Below are 24,068 nucleotides of genomic sequence, written 5' to 3' on the forward strand. Positions count from 1 at the left end.
TCAGGAGAACATAATTCAGAAGACGCTGGCCTAAATCAGAGGGTGTGACGCACGGAGCTGGCATTTATTAAAAGGGAATGGAAACAGTGTCCTATTTTTTGGAAGACGAGAGGCTGGGCATCACTTTTTAGTTGTATGACTGTGAGCAATTGCTTAATTTCTTTCAACCTTCACTTCCTCCCCTGGAAGTGGCAATAATAATAGAAAAATAAGCCACAACTACGTTACCTTGACCAGTGTGACATGGGGTGGGTGCTCAGTTATTGCCAGTTCTTCTCCAGATAAGCGAAAGGACCTCGGGGAGCATGTGCAGACGCCTCTTTGCAGTGGCTCAGCTCTTAATATGTTCATTTAAAAATGGTTCAGTGGTATAGGTGAATATGCAAACATTTGGAGTAAACTTTTCTCCTAGTGTTAATATTTGTTTTTTCTCAAACTATCCCAAGAGGGAATTTCAAAGCATGACCTCGATGAAAGGATTTTCATAGCTTGAAATATGAAATACGCCTCTGAAGACAACTAGTTTCTGCTGAAGCAACAGACACGGATATGGAGAGACAAATTCAGCCATTAGAATGGATCGGGGAGAGGAAGCGGGCAGCGCAGGGGCTGCGGGGGCTGTGTCCTGGCATCTCCTCTGGGCGCTGCCCCTCTGCTAGAACCTACCCCCATGCCAGCGGCCCCGGGACTGCTCTCGTGCCCCCGCTGTCCTGATGAGCTGCCTCCGGCCCCCTGCCCTCCGGCTGACCCTTCCTCCCAGCCCCACAGGCCATCAGAGTTGGAAATGGGACTTCCTCTCTGAAACGCCTCACACAGAAGTCCACAATAGACCACTGTGGAGCCAATGAATGAATGAATGAATGAATGAATGAATGAGTGAGTGAGCCGCGCCTTCACAGGCAGAAGGCGGCCAACTATCCTCCGTAATTAACAAGATCCATGGTAGAGATTTTGTCTCTGAAAACAGACCGAACCACCCAAGTTTTGGATTCAGCTCATATCACCCGTTTTCCCACATCACATATCGACTGCACATTATTGGCTCCATCAGAAGCAAAATTGATCTGTGGGCACCACGTCATGTACTTCAGCAGTCACGACAGAGGCGAGGACAGACGTGATGAAAAAGGGAAAGAAAAACAGAAAAATCTCTTTGAGGGCCAAGGCAACAGCGCAGGGTCAGCTTGGTCCAGGGCAGAAAAGATTAGCGCACAGTTAGAAGACACCAACAGAGCGGACAGCGCAGCTCCTGCTGCAATTTCAAAGTTCTCATCACAAATTGAATTCTGTGATGCAGCCTGGGCTGCCGCTGTCACCCGGGCGCCTTAGACAGCACCCTCACTGCTAATGCGTCCCCCAAAGAAGCTGGGCCTCAGCAAGTGTTTATCGAGTGCCTCTGATATCCAGCCATACCTGCAGCCTTTTTAAGCTCTAAATTTCTGTTCAAAAGGATTGAGTTGAAGAGTCAGGGTATTCTGCCTGCATCTCAAGGTATCTGGGAAAGGAACAGGTTGTTTCACAAATTATTAAGAATTAGAAACCCAACCATACGCGCCACAGGGGTCTGGTAGCCACCGAAGGATGGGTGCTAAGGGCTGGGCATGCCCTAGGCTTGGGCACACATCTTCACCTGGGCACACGGGCTGTCACCTCTCCACCTGCCAGACTGCCACCTGGTCCCAGCAAGAGCAGCACATGGCAGGAAACCAGGCCCAACAGCTGCTTTTTCCTAAGAAAAGTCCCACCAAATCAATACGTCATAGGGCAGTGCGAATGCCCAGGCTGGGCCACGTGTGTTCATTCCAAGCCATGAGAGAAGGAAAAGGGAGGCAGAAACCAAATGGCCGTGGGCAGAAATGGCTCCCCATCCGCCACTCCTTCTGTTATGGTTAAGGCTGAATGCACCCACAAAACACACATTCTCCCTTTGGAAACTTAGCCTCCTTTGTCTCCTTTTCAAATGTCTTTTTATGAAACAAAGTAACTGATGAGTGAGACCAAGGTAGAGAAAGAAGAAATTCAATTAGCTGCTACATGGGAGGTGGCTTGTAGGTTCTATTCAGTAAAACACACAAAAGATCGTGCATCATTGTGTTTGGATATTGGCAGCTTCCATGACCTTCTGCTATAATATAGCACTTGTCAAAGTTACTGTGGGAGCCCCTGCTCGGGCCCCAGCAGCGAATCCATGTTAGGATTTTAAACAGGAGCCCCTATAATCCTCTAACTTGGTGTAAAAATGTGTTTAACACAAACTTTTACAGAGCCTTATTAAAAATAAATTTGTGGGGGCAGACCACGGAGGCTCAGCAGACAGACATCTCACCTGCCATGCCAGGGACCTGGGTTCGTTTCCCAGTGCCTGCCCATGCAAAAAAAAAAAAGGTAAGAATTCTCACTTGTCATGTGAGAGACCAGGGTTCGATTCCCAGTCCATGCACTTCCCCCTCCCCAAAAAAAAACCAACAAACAAATAAACAAAATTCAACAAATGGTGCCAAAATAATTGGATACTCATATGGAAAAATAATGAGATGTGACCCCGCCATATAGCATACAAAAAATTATATATATATATACATAAATATGTGTGTGTGTTTGTGTACATAATATATATGTAGGGTGGAAGGGGAAGGGGGAGGGGAAGGGAATGGCAGGGGAGGGGAAAGGAGAAGAGAGGAAGGGAGGGGAGGGGGAGAAGGAGAGGGGATGGGAGGGGAGGAGAGGAAAAGACTAACAGAAGGAAAGGTTCTTTTCTCTCATCCTTTCTTACTTATCTCTTACTCTTATCTTTTAAGTCCCTGCTACCTTCCTACCCTTTCCATACTTTTAGTGGGTCCTGGTGGTGCTGTTTGAGCTCTGGCATCTGCTTTTTTTATCCCGAGAATCAGAATAAAATTCTGATTTTGCTGAGTGCTGCTTCAGGGGCTAAGATGCTAATCTGGACACAAGGCGGAAGCAGACGTCCTGAGAGAAACAGCCACTCTCCTTTGGAAACCTTCCAGTTCTCAGCACACTCTCGTGTGTAGGATGGGTCATGCGTTTCCAAAGAAATTTAACTCACGTGTGGCCCCTCATGTGCATCACCAATCCCTGGTACTCGGTCAGAAGCATCCAGCTGATACGTGTTAACTTCCATAACCAAGAAAAGAGAGACATTGGGTTCTGATACTCTGAATTTTTGTTTAGTGTGGCCAGTCCAAATGTGGATTATGACGCTATGTGTAATAATAATCTTTTGATTTTCCAAGAGACACAATTTTTTGTTCATTTTTATAAAGCCAAATGAAGTTTTACCAAGAGTCACCAGCTAGAGATTAACTTCTTTTTCCTTGGACAGACTATAAACTACACTGAGAAAGATCATGAGAAAAGAGTAAAAGGGCTATTTCCCCCACCTCAAGATACGGAGCTTTCTGAATTTATTTAAGTTTGGACATTCATCTGGTCACTTAGCTAAAAATAACTAGAAGCAATTTGAGATTTTATATGGTCATAAAATTCTACTGACACAAGTTTTAGATCTAATAAGGGGATCCAATTCATACCAGTTAATGGATCCAATATAGTGGCATTCAATATTAAACTTGAGAACCTACAACCCAACAACAAAAAGACAACTCAATTAAAAATGGGCAAAGGGCCTAAACAGATGTTTCTCCAAAGAAGATATACAAATGGCCAAAAAGCATGCTCAACATCATTAGCCATTAGGGAATGAAAAGATGCTCAACATCATTAGCCATTAGGGAAAGGGAAATCAATTCACAAGGATATAGCATTTCACACCCAGTAGAATGGCTATTATTAAAAGAACTGGAAACAACAAGCACTGGCAAGGGTGTGGATACATAGAAACCTTAGTACATCAGTGGTGGGAATTTAAAATAATGCAGCTTCTTTTGGAAACAGTTTGACAGTTCCTTAAAAAGTTAAATGCAGAATTACCATGAGACCTGGCAATCCCACTTCTGGGTATATACCCAAAAGAACTGAAATCAGGGACTGCAGCAGATGTTTGCACACTGTGGCATTATTCACCATAGCCAAAAGGTGGACCAACCTAAATACCATCAACAGGTGAGTGATAAACAAAAGGTGGCATATATGTACAACGGAATATTAGCCATAAAAGGGAATTAAGTCCTGACACCTGCTACAGCATGGATGATTTCTGAAGATCTCCTATTGAGTGAAACAAGCCAGGCACCAAAGGGATGCCACTTCTGTGAAATAGAATATGCAAATTCATAGAGACAGAAAGTGGAGTACGGGTTCCCAAGGATGGAAAGGGCGGTAGGAATTGGGAGTTAAGGCCTAGGGGAGCAGGACTTCTGCTTAGGAAATTTCTAGTAATGGATGGTGGCAAGGGTAACACAGCATCGTGAGTGTGGTCAATCCCAGTGGCGTGGAAGCTTAGGAGTGGCTGAGATGGGAAAGTTTATGTTGTACTTATGTTTACACAACTTAAAAAAAAACGTTCATAAAAATATGTTCAGACACCAACAGAAGTACCACAAATACAGAACCAGTAATCAAATTCCGTGACCAGATTTGCTTGTGTCTGTGTCAGCCGCTGGCTAAAGCCAACTATTGAGTGAAGTATATACTATTCCCTGAGGTTACTGCCTCCCCAGCCAGCCAGGACCCAGCAACGCCCCTGGCTCCCCACTCCCAGCGGTGCCCCGGAATCCCAGGGCCAGCTCGGGCAGCTCCACACCTCCGCAGGCCACGGCGCTGACCCTAGAAAACGTCTTCCCTTGAGATGCCTATTTTTTTTTTTAATTTCAAATATTGCTAGAAAGTGGCCAAATACACGAGAAACTCAGGAGCACTGAGTTTCAATATAACTTATTGTATCATTATAAATGAAAATAAACCTCACCAGAACCCAAGTTTCAAATGAACTAACTGTTTGGTACCCACAAGTAGTAGCCCCATTTTACCTGCCCTGGCTGCCCGGGAATATTTAGCACTGATACCCATAAATCCTCCAGCAAGCGTCACATGTAGTATTATTACTTACCAGCATCACGGGAGTTGGAAGAAATTAAAACTTGAAAACAATAATAAAACTATGTTATGGGCGGTACAACGGTGGCTCAGTGGCAGAATTCTGCCAGGCGAGAGACCCGGGTTTGATTCCCAGAGCCAGCCCATGCCAAATCAAACAAACAAAAACACTATGTGATAAAATGCCTTATTTATAATATTACTATTAAAACCACATAATTGTTTGGAAAAAATATGTATGAGAAATATACCTCCAACTGAAATTATCCATTTTAGGCCTAATTCTGAGAAAATCTTCCGCTGAGAACCTGACCTCATACGCACTAAGGTTTTAGAGCTGGCTGGCCACCAACCTGAAATTCCAGTGGTCGAGGCACAGCACGTTAGCCTGCCCCATATTCCAAGTTTGTTTAGCTTCAATGCCTCTTTGTCATTTGTAATTCCAATTTATTTTGAAGACACACAATAAAATTTTAAAATACATATTACATGTAAAATCACGTTATCGCCTATGACTCTACATATACATGTATATATTCATATCTGTCCATAATGATCCAAGATTCTGTAAAAAACACAATCTTAAGGCATAATGGATGAAACTTCCAGTTCAACACACAAGGCAGACCCCTACTGTACAAAGACGTTATTGCACAACTCTAAGCATTTATTGGTTTCCCACACAATGTCAAATAATTTAAGTTTTACTGTTTAAGACGGCACTCTACTACAAAAGCCCATTGCAGCATGCTTTGCTAGACCTTGGACAGGGTAAAAAGCCAACGAAATTGAAAGAAAGACTTTGCATTCCACATATTAAAAAATGTCACTCCTATTAGAATGAAGAAAAATAAGCCAACGTGAATTTCTCTTACCTCTCCTGGTGCAGCCGACTTTGTCTCAGGTAAGGCTGGGTCCCATTTGCCCTGGGAAAGTAGAATGTTAAGAGAGAATTCCTGTAAGTCATAGTATGTCATTTACAGTAAGCAATTCCTTCACTGAGACTATTCGAACAGACACTAACCAAAGCCATGAACTTTTTGTTTCTGAACATTAATCTCCACATGATTTTAAATAACTTGAGGAGTTTCTCTCACTTTCAGGAAGCCCTTTAGTGACAACCAAAAGAAGGGAACTTGCTACGTTTTGTGCAACTTTTAAAATTCAGCCAAAGGAAGTGATGTTGCTTCCATCACCAACCTCAAAACCCAACTGAAGAAAAAAACAACTGTTCTAACCCTCCAGATACACAGCATCTAACTAATCAGCTGTGGTTATCACCAGTGGAGCTGGGCAAACGTTTTAAGTTGACTTCTAAACTCTTCATTCTAGAGAAGGGGCTATTTCCAGCTATGGGAAAGTGAAGCGTTTTCATCTCTCAACAGGCTACCATATACCCAACGAAAATTCCAATAGGGGCCCACACTCAGAAACACATTCATTCAGGCTCCTTCCTCTTCCCAAACCTCTTATGGATAGAGTAAGATTTGGAGAGAACCTGAAGATTTTACTCAGCAATGTGGCTCAGTATCTTTGAGAACAGAAATAATAGCTATTCTGCGCACACAATGTCACAGGGCAAGATTTTCATTTTCTATTTTATCCATGAGATTTACTCCTCCTGCCTTGCTCTTCTGTTCCTGTTCCTTTGTTAAAATCCACTAAAAAATGAGAGATGAGAGAGAGCAGCCACAGAACTCAAGTTAAAAATCTCTTTTGCCTCTTACAAACAATTGTGGGTCAAAATGTCTGTAGAAAGAATTACGTCTATACTGGGGGCTAGCAGGTGATTTAACTTATCTACACTCCCTCACACTGACCTGGTCAACACCACACAACTGTGGACAGGCGTCTACCTACCAAACCCTGGAAAAGGAGACTCAGGGATCCCATAGGACCTTAACAAAACCCAGGAAAGGGAGCTCAGCATGTTGGTTATTATTGTGTTCAGTGTTAACTTCCAGCACCTCTGCCTTCTCACAGAACAAGCAGCTGCTCCGCGACATCTTCATTTCTTTCTTCCCTAGAATGTGCCCAGCTTTGTCTGCACGTCAGAACCTTCTGGAAAGCCTTGAGAACGTGCGGTGCCAGTTGCACCCTAGATGAATTACATCAGAATCTCCGGAGAGAGAATCCTGGCTTGTCAGCAGTTTTAACGCTTCCAGATGATTTCCAGGTGCCCTCAAGGCTGAGAACCGTTGCTCTCAGAGCTTCTTTCTCCTCATTTCATGTCCTCAACAGGACTGTAATTATTAAATGGCGTGAACACATTTTCACCACTTGTTTTTCTAGTTTACACACCAGTTTCTGCTGCACTGGATACGTAGTGAGTACTGTGGGTTGTTTGGTGCTGTTGTTTTGGTTTTTTTAACCCGACCACTCTTCTCCTGTCTTGACCAGGAGTACCTATCTTGTAAGAATGAATGCATGTGGCGCAGGTGAGAATGTTCACCATCTGGCACCAGCCCCTGCCTCTGCTGCAGAGGGGCAGGTGGCCCAGGTCTGGGCATGGTGACAGATCAGAGGCTGGCCGCAGCAGGCAGGGCTGCCCTGGGCTCTCAGCCGCCTCTCTTACTGGCATGCCTGCTCTGGAGCTGTGCTGGTCTCACCATGGGAAACATGCCTGCTGGTGAAAGTGAGACAATATGGATGGGGAGAGATACAGCGTCCCAATGACACCTTTTGTAGCCTTGGATGCAAACCTTCCAGAAGCCATCGACCCCTAGACATTTTAGTTAATTGCTAACTTCACTTAAACCAGTTTGACTTGGTTTCCATAGCACAAAAGAGAGTGTAGACCTAATGCAACATAAATGATGTGTTTACAGATAAATGCCTGATAGCATGAAAGGAGAATCTCAAAAGTGCCACAGCACCATGCACTCACCCATTCACGTACCTGACCACGGAACCAGCCCACGGGCAGACCCATCTCCTAACTCCAGGCCTGTGTTTGGGGAGCTCACACACACAACAGGCAAGTTGTTAAATTTTGCATATTTTCTCCCTTAGAATCATTGATCTTTTCCTTTTTCATTTTCTGAACCTTCCTGCTTTGCCGACAAGATTCAGGATGACAGTGAATTAAACAGGGAATCAGGGATGACTTGGAAACGCAGTTGTGATTCTCTCAACCTTTTGGTAACCGTGCTGTTCCTTCAGCCCCAGTGTATTCCCTTATGCTCCTTCTACCTCATTTCCTACCCCCATTCTCTCTATATCATGAGAAACCTACTGTACTTCAGCTTCTGTCTCAAACTTCGGTGGCCAAGAAGAGAGCTCTTTAAACTCCAAAAACGAAATCCCAGGAGCTTTGCTTCGTTTTATCCAGGATATGAGAAGACTTCCCTTCTGGCCTCTTCTCGGAGCATCTGTGATGCTCCGAGGAAGGACAGGGAAGGGAGTGGAAAATGGAAGGAGAGGGACTGAACGGAACTCTCAGGCCAGCTCTCAATGACATTCCTTTCAAGGGATTTTCCACCACAGGAGGAATCCGAACCAGCCAGGAAACCCCACATCTACCAGGAAATCCTGCCTCTAAATCTGTTTTTGTCCCTTTCCTCTTCTGTGGTAAACCAGCCACTCTGCTATTGTCCAAACATATCTAGCGTGATTTAATATCATCCTCGCCAGTCCCCTCAGAGAAGAAAAAATAAGAAAGTGGAGATGATTTAAAACACTTTGTACAATTTGTGTTCCAAATAGATTCCGTGAAGAATAAACGCGTGGATTATACCAAATACCAAAATGATCAAATATTTTTGTGCGTTTTGTTGATTTGAAATAGAATGTTAGAAATGTCTAGACAAATTACAAAGAAAAAAATTTTAATTAGCTTTTTTAACTTAAGAAAAGCAATCGTTCTGTTATATAACTAATTCTCGTGGTGTGCTTTGAGATGCATTGCTTTTTTGTATATATATGTTATTTTTCACAATAAAAAAAGAATGGAAGATGCAAAAAAAAAAAAAAAGCAAACGTGTCCTGGGGCAAACATGACAGGCAAGCAGGAAATTTGCAGCCGCATTTGAGATTTCTGGTGTGAATGGCCAAGCTTTAGCAGGTAAGACTGACCTCCCGTGTGTAGGGCTGAGCGTCCGTTTCAGAATGCAAAAGGGGTTGGGCTTGCTCAGTCACTCTTCACTCCACTTACTAGATAATGGAATATGACCAAGGCTTTGCTGGTCTTCCTCAAAAAAAAAAAACACTTTTAGACCGTCTGCGGCAAGTGTGTGATCAATACAAGCTACTTTTCTCTGAATGGAATGAGTGTGAGAGATGCTAGGAAAGCTTGCAGGCTCAAGCGATGATTCTATGATTTGGCTTGGAGCGCTGTTGCCGTTGCCCTCATTAGCAAACGTCCTGGGCAGGTGGCGGCTCCCCTCCTCACCTGCTCCGTGGCTGAGTGCCAGGTTCATCGGCCGTCCCTCCGCGTCCCTAGAGGCCCACGCCCGGGCTGGCCAGCGACGGCGCAGGGCCCACTTCCTGCCCCAGGACCTTGGGCAAGCCGCTTCCCCGCCGGGCCTCCATTCCCCCCGGCAGAGTCGTACCTGCCCCGCAAGGTTCTCGGGCGGGATAAATACGCCAGAGCATTGCAGGCTCCGCACGCAGCAGCCCTCTTTCAACACTAGTCCTGACGATGAAGATGTTGGGGAAAAAGTAAGGGGGGGTCCCCAAAGTATAGTTGCATAGCATGCCCCGAATGTAATCTAGCCCTTCTTTGAGAAGGCTGGAATCCCGTTTCCTGACAGGGCACACCTGTGATCTCTAAAGAGTCTGACCATCAAGGTGCTTGATATATCTGAACTGTCCTCAATTCTGACTCGATTCCAACTTCTGGTTTATAAGGGTGGAATGATGAAAGATAAACAGCAGGTGGCAGTACAGATATCTTTATCATTTCTTTGAAATGCAACCCTAGAGGGAAATTGCAAAAATTATACAGAAACAATGCATTCAACTCCAATGCACGGGTGCCCAGACACCCAGCCTTACAAGTGTTAGCTGTTTATGGCAGATGTTACGTCACACCTTCACCTCCATCTACCCATGAATTTCCTAAACATTTGAGGGTAGGTTGCTTACATGGTGCTCCCGGAAGCACCCCCACGCCCATTTCCTGAGACTAAGGACACTCAATTGAGTTATCACCTTGAGAATAGTTATCAAGTACCAGAAATTTAACATCGCACTATACAACCTGCTTAAGAAATCTGCCCAGGTGGATGTGGACAGGGTCCAGCACCGCTTGAATTCTGTTTATCAACAGACAAATCTATTTATCCTACGATCAATGAATGAGATTCTATCACTTTGAAATCATTTAGAAATTATCCAAATGGTTCATTTAAGTTTTTGACTTGACCCAGACTTTTTGCTTCAGTATCGAGTTCAAGAATATCTTTGGGTGGTGGATGGCTTAGATGTTTGCTTAGTCCCCCCCTTAAGGAACTGCACCTCCACCCCACACCTGTAGCTCCCAGGGTGCTCAGCCCTCTGGGACCTAGCCATCTGGTCTCGGAGAGACTTTATCCCAATGTCTGTAATCCTGGCTGGGTTTGAGCAGGTTCTCCCTCCTCAATTTGTACTCTGTGCCACTAGATGTCAGCCGATGAAACCCTAGAAATTTATTAAATTGGCAGGTCCCCGTGCTTGTGAGAATATCAGGTCCTTGCAGGGTGGATGTTTGATACTTTAACCTTTTTCTCCATTCCCTCAAGGGGACTTTACAAATACTTTTTAATCTCCTGTCCAGATTACCCTGGGATGTACTGGGCATCACACACCCACACAAACCCATGGGCTCCCGCTCCCTGGTCAAGGTTCCATGTAACAATGGTGTCCAAATAAACTGACAAGTTAAATGAGACGGTGTGCTACGGAAAATATCAATTTTGCATCAAATAAACATCTCTCCCTTTGGTCACATACCGAAGTTGAAGTTTTAAAATACAGACAATAGTGTATGTATATCCAGGAGACAATCAAGAAAAACCAGTAAAATTACAAAAAGGGAGAGTTTCTTGGTTGATGCTACAGCATCAAGTCTTTAATCCTTTAGGGTTAATGCATCTCTAAATAAAGCTGACAAATTTGTGGAGAGTTTTGGGTAGCCTGGGGTGGAGAGGTGGGAGAGATGAGGGTCATGGAAAACAGACTTAGCCTTCCCTACAACGCGGACTGCATGTGAAATTAGCATTTTAATTTTTCCAGGATCACATGAGCAAGAGCTAAAAACAAACAAAACCAAAGACCTACATCCTTTCTTCCCCCGTGCCTGTCTTCATTTTATTGCTCAGCTGTCCATACACTGGGGAAAGGGGGTGTCAGTCACAGGTTTGCAATCGTCACGGAAGGCCGGGGCTGCTGGGTTGCAGTTCACAGGCCCCTGAGTCCCAGAGGGCAGGGCGGCAGGTCACAGGCAGCTGGATAGAGAGTCACCATTGATCATGCAAGCTCGTTCCTAGGACTGCACTCAGAAGAACTGAAGGCAGGGCACAAAAGGACATTTGCACACTGCTGTTTATGGCAGCACTGTCAACCATAACCAATGGGTGGGGGTGGCCGAAGTGGCCATCGGCCGGCGAGTGGAAGGGCGAACCGTGGTGAAAACATACGATGGAATACTGTTTGGCTACACAAAGGAACACAGTTGTGAGTCATGCAATGAGGTGGATGAAACTTGAGGACATTATGTTGAGTAAAATAAGCCAGAAACAAATGGACAGATATTGTATTGTCTCATTTAGAAATTGCTTCTGAGAAAATTCGGGCCTGGATTGTCAGCAGTCACATCTTTTCCTGAGTTGTAACTGTTATTTCTAAATTCTGAGAGGCAGAGCTCTTTGTGCACAACCTGTTTAGTCTCTGAGACTTTGGGTACCCGTGTGACACCTGAGACTCAGAGCTAGGGCTCTGCATCTGAAAGTCAGCATTACCTCATACAGCAACTGCTAGGCTGTAAAAGAGACCAGACTTCAAGCAGAGATACTAGTGAAGCCGATCTGGTTAGGCCGAAGGCAGGTCAGAATACAGGGTAAAGGATGACTGATCTGTAAATGTGGCGGTGGGTGCACACCTCCGGGTCTGAGCTCCGGGATTTGTGTCTGGAACGAGGCACTGCAGTGGGGTAGACACAGGAGCGGGGACAGAGGCGTATCTTGGGGACTTATTCAAGAAAGGGGAATAATTTCATCCAGGATGGAGGGGCGGCTGTGGGCAGTTAGAGAAGCAAAAGCCTCGGAAGGTTGGAACTCGAAGTGATTGGGGACTAGAAGTGACCATTGCCTGACAAAGGACAGGGCCAAAGGCCAAGGAGGAGCTGCTCCATGCCCCACGTCACAGGGGCAGCAGGAAAACAAAGGCCAGAAAGCGGGTTTTCTGCATGTGGTTCAATCTCCTTCTCCTTTCCCCCATCTCTGATGGACCAGGGAAATGATAAAATAGTTCCAGGAATCACTCTGAGGACGTCTAGTCTAGCAAGGCGGCAGGAGGAATAACCTGAAAACTATCCCACCCCACACTCCTACAGACGATGGAAAAAATAAAACAAAAAAAAATTCAGATAAATGAAAAGCTGAATTGTAAGAAAAGAAGGTCAATCCAGGGGTTCCAAGGCGCCGAGTGGCTGGAGGAGAGAGTCAGCACAGATACAGGACCGGGTGTGTGAGGTGCCTGGGCGTGCGAGGGGTCGGGACTGAGACTCCTGCCGGCAGCAGTGCACCAGAAGGCTGCCCACTGAGCTAGAGGAACCTCCACCACCCACTTAGAAGAGTAATAAAGAAATTAATCTATCTTGTCCAGGACTCAGCTTTGCACCCACAGTAGAAAAAAAGTTTGCACCCATAACAAAAACCCCAGGGCCATGCTTTCCATGAGTCTGGGTGTGATTTATAATGCCATTACAGTTCAATCTGAAGTTGAACATGACAGTTTGGTCTTATTCCAAGACTACCTCTGAGTTCCCTGGAGAAGCTAAAGGAGGACACCTCTGGGGGACGCCATTCAAACCGAGGTCACGGGAATGGGCCAAGGAAAAGCAAGGCTTCCAGGACATATTCACCACCAAAAATCACAAAGGCTGAGAAAAACGTACCATGAGTAAAAGAGAGCAGACTCACAAAACGAAGACCTGAGTCAAGAAACACAGAACAAAATGCGAATATTAAGCAGAGAATATAAAATAAGCATGTTTAAAAATAATAAGAGCATAGTAAAAAAAAAAATAAGTGGAAACAAGTTAGAAAGAATAAAAATGTTATGTTCACAGATACTATGACTGCACAAAAATCTAAGTGCATATACTGACAATTTATTCCTCATAATAAGAGGGTGTGGAAAGATTGCTGGATACAAGAGCAAGATTTTAAAAATTAATGATGTTTTGTATACCGACAAACAATTAGAAAACATAACACTTAAATGATCACAAAAATTAAAGGAGAGAGGAGAAAAAAAGGAAAGAAACTTTTTAAGATATAAAAGGGTAAATATAACAAAAATGTATTAGGTCTTTACACAAAAAATCATAAACTTTATTGAAAGAAATCAAAGAAGATCCAAAAATTTTAAAGTGAAATGTCATATTCATGGATGGAAATCTTAATGTGGTAAAAATGACAATTTATATCAAATCAATGTATAAATGTAAAATACAATGTAAAACAATAATAACCCGAGTAGGATTATTTTTTTCCTAGAATTTGAGAAACTTCCCCTAAAATCATATGAAAAGTTGAAAAAAAGACAATACTATTTTGAAGAAGGGTGAAGGGGGAAACCCACCTCGTCAGACAGATATTAGCACTTATGCTTATGTAATAATTAAAACAGAGCTACAATTGTGCAAGAAGCAAATAGAGCGTGGAAGACACACCTCCATATGGCTGAGTGCACGGAGAAACACAGTGGAGAAAGGGTAAATGGGCCATTCACTAGCTAAACAGAAAAAGATAAAAATATACCAATCTCTCATACCATATACAAAAATAAATTTAAAAATGAAAGTCAAACAAATTTAAAAACCAAAATGTGAAAAAGCCAAACTACACAATTTTTAAAGGACATCTCAGAGACTATCTTTATAACTTGTGGCACTAAAGTTTTTTACAAACAACACATTATTAAAAATATATATAAGTCAATAGATTTGACTTCATTTAAATAAAAAACTTAACGTGATAAATGATCTGTACAAAAAGGTAAAATAGGCTAAAGACAGAAAAATGTATTTGTAACTTGTGTAACTGAAAAGGGATTAGCATTTGAGATATGTTAATATTAATTCATGCAAAAGCTAATTAAATAATTAATAATCATGCAAATTCTTTGCTCTTAAAACAGCACAATAAGTATACCAAATTGTCAGCAACTGTGGGCAAGGATTTGAAGAAACAGAAACCCTGATCCATTTCTGGGTAGAGATTAAATGATTTCACTGGGGAGAGCTATTTGTCAATACCAAAGTAATTCGAGAATGCACTTACCTTGTGACCCAACCATTTCACTTTTAAATATCTAGACCAGTGTTCTAGTTTGCTAGCTGCCGGAATGCAATATACTAAAAACAGAATGGCTCTCAAAAAGGGGAATTTAATAAGGTGCTAGTTTATAGTTCTAAGGCCAAGAAAATGTCCCAATTAAAACAAGTCTATTGAAATGTCCAATTAAAGGCATCCAAGGAAAGATACCTTGATTCAAGAAGGCTGATGAAGTTCAGGGTTTCTCTCTCAAGTGGAATGCGAACACAGTCAGAGTTTCTTTCTCATCTGGAAAGGCACGTGGTGAACACGTTCAGGGTTCCTCACTCAGCTGGAAGGGCACATGGCGAACACTGCATCATCTGCTAGCTTTCTCTCCTGGCTTCCTGTTTCATGAAGCTCCCCAGGAGGCATTTTCCCTCTTCATCTCCAACAGTCACTGGCTCGCAGACTCTGCTTCATGGTGCTGCAGCATTCTCTGCTTTCTCTGAATCTCCTTCATTCTCCTAAATGTTCCCTCTTTTATAGGACTCTATAAACTTATCAAGACCCACCCAAATGGGTGGAGACATGTCGTCACCTAATCCAGTTTAACAACCACTCTTGATTAAATCACATCTCTAGGGAGATGATCTGATTACAGTTTCAAACATACAGTATTGAATAGGGATTGCTCTACCTTTATGAAGTGGGGTTTTGATTAAAACATGGCTTTTCTAACCTTCTCGACCAAAGGGGGGAAGAGTGAAATGAGACAAAGTGTCAATGGCTGTGAGATTCCAAACAGAGTCGAAAGGTTATCCTGGAGGTTATTCTTACGCATTAAGTAGATATCACCTTGTTATTCAAGACATAATGGAGAGGCTGGAGAGAACTGCTTGAAAATGTAGAGCTGTGTTCCAGTAGCCATGTTTCTTGATGATGATTTTATAATGATACAGCTTTCACAATGTGACTGTGATTGTGAAAACCTTGTGTCTGATGTTCCTTTTATCTACCTTGTCAACAGACGAGTAGAACATACGGAATAATAATAAATAGTAGTGGGAACAAATGTTAAAATAAATTCAGTATGAAATGCTAGTGGATCAATGAAAGGGAGGGGTGAGGGGTATGGTATGTAAAATTTTTTTTCTTTTTCTGTTGTCTTTTTATTTCTTTTTCTGAATTGATGCAAATGTTCTAAGAAATGATCATGATGATGAATATTCAACTATGTGATGATATTGTGAATTACTGATTATATATGTAGAATGGAATGAGCATATATTAAGGATGTTTGCATTTCTTTCTTGTAATTTTTTTAATTAATAAAAAATTATTTTAAAAAAGTAAGCAAAAAAACAAAACAAAATAAAAAAAAAAACATGGCTTTTCTAGGGGACATACATCCCTTCAAACCAGCACAACCAGGTAGAAAAACCCTAGTATATGATCACAGTATAGGAAAACAGGTACATGATTTTCCGTTGAGCACTGCTTAAAATAGAAAAAAGAGTGAAAATAACCTAACTGTTCCTCGGTAGGAAAATGGGAAAATAAACTGTGATATTTTCCATATCATGGAATACTACACAGCACTCAAAAGGAGTGAGCTAGAACTATTTAATTAACCTGAATAAATCTCAAAAACATCATAGGTAGTTTTATTTTTTTAAGTGAGTTGCAAAAGGAAGCACACCCGTTATCTATAGATACAGATCTAATATTCAAAGAGTAAACTCATGCACAGAAATAATGTGTGCCAATAGCAGGGGAGTGGTTAACTGTGAGTCAGGATAGAGTGGAAATATGGTGAGTAGGAGAGACTTCAGCTGATTCTCTACGAAGTATGGCAGAATGCTAACATCCCTTCATCTGAGCGGCATGTATATAAATATTAGTATACACCTTTCTGTATTTTTCATAGGTTCTAAATGCTACATTATTTCAAATGTTTTAAATTAAAACATAGTTAGTGGCCATAAGGTAGAGTTTTGGGACATGAAAAATAGTTAAAATAAATTAAGGGGGTGCAAGGGTAGTTCCACGGTAGACTTTCTCGCCTGCCATGCAGAACACCCAAAAAACCAAACAAGCAGGCAAAACAAACAAACAAAAAATTCAACAAATGGTGCTGTAATAACAGGACGCTCACATGGAAAAACAATGAGAGGTAACCCCACCAGACAGCACACAAAAAATCAAAAATTAAAAAAAAAAATTAAAAGGTTAGGAGAATGGAGTGACATCATCAACTTGGCAACATAAACAGCTACTGAAAACCTCTCCCCAGAGATTCAGTGAGAAAAAGGACAAATCCCACTTGCTCAGAACTCTGGAGGAAGGTACAGACTGGAGAAGGATCCCACAAACACTGAATCAAAGAAAGATAAAAATACCATGCAGGAAATTTCTGTCCCCAACTGGCCGGTCCCCACTCCAACCCCCACTGCTCACCTGTCCCCACCCATCTTGGGAAGTGCTGGGAGGCAGCGGCCGGGGTCCTCCCACCTCCCACTGGGGACACGGACTATAAAATCTCTCACAGCAGTGAGACCCCCACCGTGTGAGGACCTGGGGGATGGGGGACGACATCTCAAGGCCCAGGTTAGTGAGGGACGAAGAGTCTAAGGAAATGTGGACAGAGACTGCCTCCAGCGCTGGGTCCTGGGGCCCCACCCCCACCATAAGGGAAACAGCAGCAGGAGACCTGATCCTTACCTGGGGGACGGCTGCAGACTGGGGTGGCTGGAGGACCCCTCCACCCCAAGTAAAAGCAGGGGACACAGCCCTGCACTGAGTGGAGTGAGGGACAGGAACCCTCAGTTTCAGCCCCACCTGGACACACTAGCCTGGGGCCCAGGAGGAAAACAGCTTCCCAGGAAGAGTAACTCACTGAGCAGTGCCATCTGCTGGGCAGGCAGGAAAGTACATGGGAACTGCCGGGCTTCTCAGAGCCTCTCCAGACCCTATCCCAAGACCATCGGAGCAGGTGGACACACCCTGACCTTGTTAAGGGAACTGCAGGGCTTTTCAGAGCCTCTCCAGACCCTATCTCAGATCCACTGGAGTGGGCCCGGCTGAGAACCCAGCCTTAATTTGGCTGAGAAATATGGACGGCCCAGCTGTCAATGCAGTGCCCTAAAAAAAACCTAGGTCTTGCTGGCCAGCGAAAGGCAGAGCATTCCCAGGCCAGCTGCTGGCTGGGGAAGTTGAATTTCTCAGCCCTGCAGCCCGAGTCCTTTCAACATGGGAGCCTGGGAATCCCCAGACGCAGTGTGCCAACAAGCAGGGTCTCAATTAGGGTGCACAAGCACCCACCCTCTACTCCCGGGGTTGGCAGCTGCTGGCACACGTGGAGAATGGCAGTCTCGGCTGGAGTTGCACCAGGTCTCTGGCCAGCTCAGCCGGCTGCCACATGGCAGAGAGGCAGGGCTGTGGGGAAGAGGTGACCCGGGAGTGCCACTGGCGAGAAAGATGGGGAAAGCGCAGGCTGGCAAGAAGCCTTTCCGCCCAGCACATAATGGACCTCGGAGAAGGGCTGCCCTCTCTGCATGAGGCCCCAGGCCAGGTTTGTCAGGTGCCAAAAGAACCTTCACCGCAAACCCGACAACTACAGCATCTTGGACGAGTGAGGGAAATCAACTTTCATAATAACCTCATCAACATAGTCAAATGCCAAGAGACCAACAAAAATTCGCAAAGCACAAGAAGCAGCAAGAACACGTATCCAAGCCAAATGACCAAATTAAAAAGCCAGAGGAGACACAGAGTTTGGACCAATGAATCAAAGATGTTCACACAAATTTCCTAAATAACTTCAGTGAGCTGGCTAAAGAGAGAAAAAAGACACCAGAAGAGCATAAAGAAGAATTTGAAAGAATACGCAGATTTTCATGCGATGATGGAAGGCAAACAGGACACTACAGGCTTTGAGGAGAAAGTACGGGCTCTTCAATGCCTTCATTTGGGACTTCTGACTTCTACAACGATGAGCCCACAATGTGTGGTATTTGTCATAACAGCCCTGACAAACTAAGACAAATACTTATCAAATCCTATTAGAATTTTACATCCTTCTCTGGCCATTATGGACTAGAAATCTCTCTAAAGGAACAGTATTATAGAATTGTGGTTGAGCGATCTCTTCAACAACAGAAATACAAAACATTTTGTGCTTTTCCTCTTTGTCTCAATTTACAAAGGCCATATCTTTATTACGATTAATCAATATGTAAAGTTCTTACTAAGTGAATTGAAGACCATCTCGGCTCGTCATCAACAATTCACACATAGAAACTAGAAACTGCCTTTTGTTCTTAATTATGCATAAATTGGTTATACATTTAGGGATTGTTCAAGATGATTTCTTAATATGAGGACTTTCCCTTGTTCCTTGGAGTATGTTCTGTATCAGTGGGCATGTGCCCAGAGAAGACAAGGTAATTTCACCCCTATATAGGGCGAAGCCAACACACGAGGTGTCATGACCCCCAACAAAACCCTGATGTGACTGAGGAGCATCAGTGGCATCTGGATAAACCAAACTAGGGATTAGATGCCCTCATTCATTGGGCAGGTGCTCGGTGAGCAGACCCAGCTGTCCATGACAGGATGCTCGGCACAATGGGACGTCACTGCCATCAGAGGACCGAGTAGCTGGTCAGTGGGTAGACAGCATCGGAGAGACTCAGTGGGAGCTAAGCGAAGAGCCAAGAGATAGGCAGACACCGCAGCGAGCCAATGAGGAGTGATTCAGGCTTCCAGAAGGCAAGCGCTTCCTAAGAGCTAGCACTGAAGACGGGGTTGTCAACCTCAGCACCGCTGAAAGGTGGGGCCGGATAATTCTTTGTTGTGGAGAGTTGCCCTGTGCGTTGCTGGATGGTAGCAGCATGCCTGGTCTTTACCCTCCAGATGCCAGTAAAAAGCCCCTCCCAACTGAGACCATCAAAAAGATCTCCAGACACCGGGAAACAAAATCCACATAGCCCCCACCCCTAGCTTGAAAACCACGGGTTTAGGAGCAAGTCTGTCCTGGCTGCTAGAGGGTTGTGAAGACAGGAAACTGAGATAGAGAAGACATGCACCCACAAACCAGATCGTTAAACAAGGTCCCAGCCATGTTCCTAAGAGCTGTTCAGAAGCCAAATACAAAAATGGTAGCCCAAGGTTAAAGCCGGGCTAGCAGAAAGGATGAGTTGGTTCCAAGACCCAGAGATCTGGGCTTGACCCCCTTAAATCTTCCTTTAGCCCCAACGAATTAATTTAAAGCCTGAATCTTAAAGTGGGAAGCAATTGACTATAGCTATGGTGCAGAAAGAAGCAAACTGCAATGCCACGCTTGGGTACTTCTGACCACTAGGAGAGACACGCCACCCCCACCCCAGGCTTATGTACAACCAAAACCAGGAAATGCACGGTACTTGTCAGGGTTCTCTAGGGAAACCGAGCCGACAGGAGACATAGCTGTACATGTATACATACATATATTATATAAATAGTATGAGATTTTTAAATAGGAATTGGCTCACACGACTATGAGAATGGGCGAGTCCAAATTCCGTAGGGCAGGTTATAAGCTGGGAACTCCAATGAAAGTTTTTGGTGAATCCCCCAGGACAAGTTGGCTGGCTGAAGGAGAGATGGAAACTCTCTCTTCTGACTGCTGAAATTATCACTTCTCCTCTTGAGGCCTTCAACCAGTTTCAGGAGACATGTCTCATTGTAGATGGTGGTCCCCTCAGTTCATTGCAGGTGTCATCAGCCATGATGCAATCAGCTTACTGCTGAGTTAAGTCCATGAACCTCCTCCACAGTTACAGCCAGGCCAGTGCTTGCTTGACCCAACAAATGGACACCATCACCTGGCCACGCTGACACATGAACTTCACCATCACACACGGCAAAGGGAGAAGCAAGCAGGCAGTGGGGATGCCATCAGGAAGCACTTTATGTATTAATAGGTTTATTTATTTATACACTTACTCAAAATTTGTATTCATGTGTGAATTTCTTTAGCATAGTTTCTTCCTCTGCCTCAGATGAAAGAATACTTCAGGCCCTCCCAGGATGGGTCTGCTCCTTCTAACTGATCCAAGTCCCTTGGTCCCTTCCATTCACAAAGGCAATCTCGACTCTAAAATGAGAAGACGCCCCCCCACCTGTCCTTGTCAGAGGCACACCTTCCAACGTGATTTAAACGTCTATGGTCGCGTCTTAGACCTTCTCCAGGAGCCAGGGGAGGGGCGGCTGCTACTTCTCGTTGTCGCCTCCAGCGTCCCCTCCCAGGAGCTGCCTGGGCACGTCTCCCGGTGCTGCGGGCCTCCGTTCCCTGGCCGCCCACGCAGCGGTGGTGCTCAGCTGCTTGGATAAATGACCACGAATTGGGAATCATTTGCTCTGTCAGATGATGGGGGCTGCTGCTCCTTTCTTCAACCTCCCAAGGTCTTCATATTCTTAAAATGATGATGCTCCATGGACCACATTCCAGAAACATCTGCAAAATGGCAGGCATTACTGCAAGCCTTCCTGTGCTAGACACAGCCACGTGCTTCTCACGCTTCACTGACGCCGTCCTCCCGGTAACTCCAGGAGGCACAAGATCATCTTCTCCGAAAAAGGAACTAAGACTTGGCGATGCACTTCCCCAAGGCCGGGCTGCTGGTAAGCATTTAAGGCAGATGGACCAAATGCCAAGCTGGTGTTCTTCACTGTTATTGTCTCCATGTACTTTGTTTTCTTAAAGGACGTAGAGTTTTACTAAATTAGTCATGTTTATTTGAGATTTTAGTCACCCAAATATACTTTTAGACCTTTTAAGTATAAAGATAACATTATCAAAAGCTTATCTCTCTTCCTTTTGTTCTAGATGATCAATTGCAATCTCATAAAATAGAAAGAATAACAGCAGCTAACAATAAATTGATAAAATTTGGCGCTGTATATATATTTTAATTCTACATCCAAATTGGTTTTGATAAATGTGGCCTAAAAAGCATGCATTTCAGTGTTCCTCTCCCAGTGATCATTTGGAGGCCTTATTTCTTGGAGGGAACTGTGATATGAGCTGTGATTACTTCACTCCAGCCGTCAGTGTGGACAGCTGGTGTCACAGTTACTCAGGAACCTCCCCGAGGTGAAGCACCCACACTTTGATGGCCCATCACAGGGAACAGGACGAAGCGAGGACCTAAGCGTGGCATCAGGGCCCATGCCTCGGGCAGCTGCTGCAGCGTGTGTCCCTAAGAAGGAAGGAAGGCTTCTATGGCAGGGTCGGGCTCTTTGGAAGCAGTCCGAAGATGTTTTCTAGAACACGCCAGCTAGTCTGATGCGCCATCCAGCTGAACCTGTCAGATCTGTGTCTATCTAAACTCATTTCGGCTTTAGGTAAATTTCTACCTGAGACACCGTTTATGAAACAAAACTTAAAATCAGCAATGTTGAGTTGCTAATTTTAAGCAGAGTAAATGGGTCAACAATCTTGCAACTTAAGGCTGTGCCAGAAGTGTTTTCCTAGTGCATGCTATTTTCCAAAGATCCGGGATGAGTGGCAGTCACGAGTGAAGTGCATTTACCACTTCTGAGTCAGAGGATTCAGGGCTAGTGTGACCATGACCAAGAGAAACGTTATAATGGAGACAATCAAAAAGCAGGGGGCACTCAGCATGACGTTTGCCAGCATGAAATGCTTTTAGGTCTCTGAGAATATAAAAGTGAGCTCACTAATGGGACATGGTAAAAATAAAAGGTTAACACTGCTAATATTTTGAATAGAAGAAATCAGCTTTCATACTGAAGGCCTGGTTTTGAACCACAGACACAATCGATGGCCGACCCCCAAGCTCTTGCTTCCTGTCGGGTTTGGCTGCAGGAGCACTGCTGGGACCCAGGTAGGTTATCTTCCCAGGGCTCCCTGTGGACCTGCCGGTACATTCCTTTCAGAAATCATTGATTTTTGGACACCGGATTTATGTAAGGAATTATACAAGCTTTTGGAAATGATAAAAATAAATATTTACAATATATCCTACTGCTCTGAGTCTTGCATTATCTTATATGACATGTTTTATTACAGGCCCTATGAAGTATTACAGGCCCTATGAAGTAACGTGCCAATCTGAGTCCTGGCAGAAAATAGCAAGCTGTGCAGTGCAGACAGATGAATAAATGATGTTTACGCCTGTGAGGTGAGGGGCAAGCAGTACCCACGGTAAGAGAAGAGGCTGGTGTGGCATCCAGGCTGGAAATGGTGATGGGGGGTGGCTGTTAGAGATCCGGGCTGCGGGTCTGGTAGAAGCTGGGACCTCTGAGGACCACAGCACTGAAGACGGAGGGAGCCATTCCCAACTGGGCATCCTTTGTTGCCCAAAGCCAATGGAAGCAGAGTTTGAGGCCACCAGGGAGCCCCACAGGCACTGGGCACACAGTTTTGAGGCAGCCAGGCGCCATGGACTGCCCAGTCCATCCTCGCGGGTCCCAGGGTAGGTTGGAGAGGGGCGAGGGTGGCACAGGTTCAATGGCAGCCAAACTGCAAGGGCAGATGTTTTATTATCTCACCTTTAAATGATGCCATGAGGCTTTTTCAATGTTTATATTTCTAAGTAGAGTCTAACTCATCTAGATCATTTAGCCGATTAGTGGCAGAATTCTACCCAAGGCGACAAGCCTAGATTGGGTAGGGGACGATGGCCATCCGCTTTGAGAAGCAGGTCCATCTATTGATTAATAATTACAGTGTTACACATGGTCAACTAGAAGCACATGAAAAATACTCTTGAAAGCATCGCAAGAACAGGTAATTCAGCTCCAGAAGGGCTGTACGGAAGGGGTGACAGGAGTTGACCCTGAGGGAAGGGTGAGTGTTTGGGAGGCAGGTAGGCCCACCCGTGTACAGTGCAGAGCCCCGAGTCCCCTCCCAGCCGTGGACAGCAGGAGACTTGTGTGGCTGGACTCCAGAGGCCACGGGGTGAGAAGTAGCCGACGCCCAGAAGTTGGACTGAGGCAAAATTGTAGGAGACCATACACACCAAATGAATTTCTTTGGGCAGAATTTCCTTTGTTAGCTTCTGTTCGGCTACCTGTTTTTTGACCTATTTACTGCTATGTCCAAGGTAAACATTCAAAAAGCTACCCTCAGGCATCCCCTGGAGATATGGCGGGTTGGGTTCCAGCCTACTGCCGTCAGGTGAATATCGCAATAAAGTGAATTGCACAAATTTTTTGGTTCAGTTCAGAAGATCTCAACAACGTCAAGTTCCAGAAGAAAAGAGAATGCACACAAGCGATGCAATTGGAGATGGTTAATGAAGGGCTTCACGAGGCCTGAGCAAGCTCCAGAGAATGTGCAGGGCTAGCAAGGTCCCCAGCAGCGGGCAAGGACGGGTACAGGTGCCCTCCCACGCCTCAGGAGACAGGAGCAGGCAGGGGTCCCAGGTGGAGGGAAGGGGGAGAATTGGACATATAGAGAATGGGGACCTCCTGTGGGGTGGAGGGGCAGCGCTGGAGAGAAGCTTCCAGAAATAGGAGGCATGAGGAGAAACGCAGCCTCCCTGCCCCCATCTCCCGTCTCCTGCCAGGGACCCCTGTCGACAGGAA

General features: G+C 44.6%; 1 protein-coding gene across 7 annotated transcripts in view; it reads right to left on the minus strand.

The window, feature by feature from the left end:
- The window catches only part of RPS6KA2 (ribosomal protein S6 kinase A2), a 404,289-nt gene that overhangs the window by 315,802 nt on the left and 64,419 nt on the right, over nt 1–24,068 (minus strand). For 6 of the 7 annotated variants that reach the window (XR_013159470.1, XR_013159471.1, XM_077120826.1 and 3 more), the window contains exon 3: nt 5,889–5,939. Coding sequence is in view for 5 of the 7 variants with exons in the window: in XM_077120826.1 (XP_076976941.1) it covers nt 5,889–5,939 (51 nt within the window). In the remaining 2 variants the exon portion in view is untranslated. Of the gene's footprint in view, nt 1–5,888; nt 5,940–6,037; nt 6,139–24,068 lie in introns of those variants that run through there. The other variant, XM_077120830.1, reaches the window with a different exon arrangement.

The sequence above is a fragment of the Tamandua tetradactyla genome, chromosome 11 (genome assembly GCF_023851605.1).
Source record: "Tamandua tetradactyla isolate mTamTet1 chromosome 11, mTamTet1.pri, whole genome shotgun sequence".
NCBI lineage: Eukaryota > Metazoa > Chordata > Mammalia > Pilosa > Myrmecophagidae > Tamandua > Tamandua tetradactyla.